Source organism: Nannospalax galili, unplaced genomic scaffold, assembly GCF_000622305.1.
Source record: "Nannospalax galili isolate Female #2095 unplaced genomic scaffold, S.galili_v1.0 scaffold759, whole genome shotgun sequence".
Classification (NCBI taxonomy): domain Eukaryota; kingdom Metazoa; phylum Chordata; class Mammalia; order Rodentia; family Spalacidae; genus Nannospalax; species Nannospalax galili.
The window spans coordinates 386,006-389,716 of record NW_008342628.1 but is presented as its reverse complement, the minus strand read 5'-3'; the positions used below and the strand labels follow the sequence as shown (position 1 = coordinate 389,716).

Here is a 3,711-nt window from a genome sequence, read left to right as displayed (position 1 = left end):
GTATACAGCAGGACAAACAGTATGGGTCTCAATTGGGTGTTTGTTCTTTCCAGAAAAAGCATCAAATTAAAAAAAGTTCAGAGTAAAGATCCTGTATGCAAAAAAAAAAAAACCATTTAAAATAAAAAGTGGTGGAATAGGAATTTGGCATATCAAACAGGATTATGAAGGGTAGGGAAAACATAGCGTAGTTTGGGGAAGGAACAGGTAGAGACTCAGAAAACACAACTCCGTGTGCTAAATAACTATTATGCACCAGGTCTCCCCCCACCCCCACCCCCAGGTTCTATCCCCAGCCCTGGGGGAAGGGAAAGGAAGAAGGAAAACAAAAAAGGGAAGGAAAGAGAAAAGAAGAGAAACTGTGAGGAAAAGAGAAGACAGAGCCCAGACCAAACCTCGGAGAGGTTGCTCTAAAACGGAAGCTAGGTATGGTTAGCACACCTATAACCCCACCACTCAGGAGGCAGGAAGAGCTTATTTGAGGCTGAGTTGGGTTGTTACATAACAAGACGGTCTCAAACAAAAATGGAGATGCTTGTTGAGCACTGACAAGGAGTAAGAAGCTTTAGTTATCTGAAAACGTATCCAACCTAAAGACACAAGTGAGATATTCTTGCACTTAAAAAAAATTACTATTCAAATTTAAAATGGGTGTGGTGACATGTGCTTGTATTAGCAGCATTTGGGAAGTAAAGATAGGAGGATCAAGTGTTCAAGGCCATCCTCTGCTACATCACTAGGTTCCATGCCTGCCTGGGCTACATGACACCCTGTCTATAAATAAATAAATAAATAAATAAATAAATAAATAAAACTTAGAAAATAACATATGTAGGAAATCCCTAAACCAACTTTGTGCATGTGGGGATTTTTCATTTGCTGTCCTGTCTATAATTGTCTGGTATTTTTTCCCTAAACAACAGTATCAGCCCTGGGTTTTTACTAAGTGAAAATTCTTGATAAATTCAAGGCATTATGCCAACAAATAATGGCATGAGAGTAGTGTTTGGAAGGGCCAGAGATTCAGAACAGAAACATGCATACATCTGTGCAACGTGGCCACACACTTTCAGTTTGAAAATCAGTCAAACACAAGGGCTGGGCTCCTCCCCTTATTCAAAAACTTTTCCCCTTTCATCCCTTATTGCCTTAAGACTGTTGTGAATAGGGGAATAAAACGCTGCCAGAAAGAATGAGCTAAGCAACATATATGAACTGTAGTAATAAAACTGTGAACGTTTCATTCATTAGCTGCCTCTCAGGAAGCATGCCATGCCCCTTTAAGCAGTGACAACACTACCTCCTGCATGGCCTCCCCACTCCCCATCCTGTACTGCTGGCCCAAGGGTAAACCCTGGTGCCCACTAGGCTTGATTACCCCTGATGCAGCCCTGCCATCGGCGTCTCTCTCAAGGGGAAGAGCTTGGGATAGACGAAGGTAAACATGGGCTCACTACACCGGTGACAGTGCCCCAGGGGGCAGTGGAGCAGCTCCAGGAGACTTCTGGGTAATGAGATTGGAGACAAAAAGTTCAAATCTGGAACACAAGAGAAAATCAGACACATGAGTGAAAAATCCCATTTCCTTAAACCAGACTTTAAAATACTTCTTTGTTACTAAGTTCAAATAGTTAAAAGTACTTCATGTTGAAAATTCTGTTATCTGATAGGTATTCAATAAAAAAATCTAACATTATTAGGAAATGAAAGAATTTTTTTTAATATTTTTGATGCTAAAAGAAAATGAAAATCCACTCTTTTTTAAGAGCAACCAGAAGCTGTCCTGAGGCAGAGGCAAGGAAAGAATGAGATCAAATAGTCTTTAGGAACAAGGATCAAAAAGGCTTGCATATAAGAATCAGAGAATTAAAGGAGAACTGGGTCGAAGACTGTCACTAACTTCCACTAAGTTCTCCCCAATCTACCAGATACGTGGTCAGTCAAGTGCCAAACAAGCCTAAATTATGGAAAGGCTAATTACTGAAAAGAATCAAATGCTGGACTCAAAGAGAATGAAAAATAAGAGAACAACTTTTCCTAGTCTCATTCTTAATTCATTCTGAACAAAAATAGGGGACTTTCCTTCCCAGCTTAGTCTGAGCTACACACGAGTTCTTAAAGCCAGCCATCACAGCCACCCAGCAGTCCTGACACACATTCACATTGGTTTTCTTTACTGATGGTAACATTGCAACAGAGGCAAGAATGCTCAAAATGAGGTGACATCCAAACCTTACCAGCTCATCTTGGCAAAGGAAACAAACTGCCTTTTTAACATTTTATATCCCCAAGACTGATCAGTAGCCACTTAGAAAAACGTAATTTATATAAAGTGAGTAACTAGAAGCTGGGATTATAGGTGTGCACTGTTTTTTTTTTTTTTTTTTTTTTTTTTTTTTTTTTTTAAGAAAAACAAAACAGCTTAAGCTTGGTAGGTAAAAGTGCTTGCCATCAAGCCTGATGGACTGAGTTTGATCTGGTAGAAGGAGAGAACTGACTTTCCCAAGTTGGCCTCTGACCTCCAACACTGTGGCATGCATGTGTCTATATGTACATGTGCATGCACAAACACAGACACTATAAGTAAATGGATGTTTTTTAACGAACAGCTTAATTTTGTACTAACTAGACATTCCTGGGAGGTTAAGGCAAGTTTTTTTTGGTTATTGTCATTTTAGTGGATCACCCACCCCACCCCAATACAAAGCTACAGCATTTAGCAGCCTTAAAAACATGAAATTTATTTTTCTTATTAACACTGCTTCATCTGTTTGTTCGCTTGTTCATTCTTCCTCCCTTCTCTCCCTGGTCTTTGGTACTAGAATTGGTTTCAGGTGCTTGCACACGAGCCACCACTGAGCCACAATCCCCATCTTACCTAGTCCCTTCTTGAGGTGTTTCAGACACATGCCCCACTAAACCAACAGAATCTACGTGCTGCCAGACAGTTTCCAAAACAGCCATTGGCACGCTGTCATGATTCTGCCAAAGGCTCCTGGTATTTCTTTTCCTTACAATTGTTGGATGTGAGGAGCCAGAAAGACAAAACCCAGGTCTGCTGGAGCAGAGATTAACTGCTGTAAGAATAAGACCTTTCCCTTTCACTTCAATCACATGCAGGTCCAAACACTAGTTTCTCTCACTCAATCAAGGTTAACTTGGAAGTGCTGGCCTTTATGATTGAAAATCACATTTTAATGAATGCTTTTCTGTGTCTTTTGGGGGGTACCAAAGGGACCAGGGCTGAAAATGTTAAAACTCTTTTAAGAAAAGTCTCAGCTTAGCACAATGGCACATGCCTGACCAGCTACTTGAGAGGAACAGGAAGGTCACTAATATGCATAATATCACTGTACTATACACTTGGTTAAAACTGTACACAGTTTTGTGAGATGTATATTTATTAGTGTGCTGGATAGCTTTAGTGTCAAGTTGACACACCTGGGTTGAGGGAGCCTCAATTGGGGAGTTGCCTCTATTGGACTGGCCTGTGGCCATATCTATGGGGCATCTTCTTGATGAGTGATGTGGGAGGGCCCAGCCCACTGTGGGTGGTGCCACCCCTGGGCAGGTGGGCCTGTGTTGCATAAGAAAGCAGGCTGAGCAGGGGCCAGGGGACCAAGCCAGTAAACAGTGTTCCTCCATGGCCTGTGCTCCAGCTCCTGCCTCCAGGTTCCTGCCCTGAGTTCCTACCTTGGGCTCCCTGATGAA

At 41.7% G+C, this 3,711-nt stretch overlaps 1 protein-coding gene across 4 annotated transcripts in view; it reads right to left on the bottom strand.

Annotated features, from left to right (window-relative positions):
• Positions 1 to 1,378: 1,378 nt before the first annotated feature.
• Lrrc28 (leucine rich repeat containing 28) overlaps positions 1,379 to 3,711 on the bottom strand; it is a gene marked incomplete at its 3' end in the record, with an annotated part of 141,932 nt that continues 139,599 nt past the window's right edge. For all 4 annotated transcript variants that reach the window (XM_017799534.2, XM_029566214.1, XM_017799536.2 and 1 more), the window contains 1 exon segment: positions 1,379 to 1,538. In XM_017799534.2, coding sequence (XP_017655023.1) covers positions 1,379 to 1,538 — 160 coding nt within the window.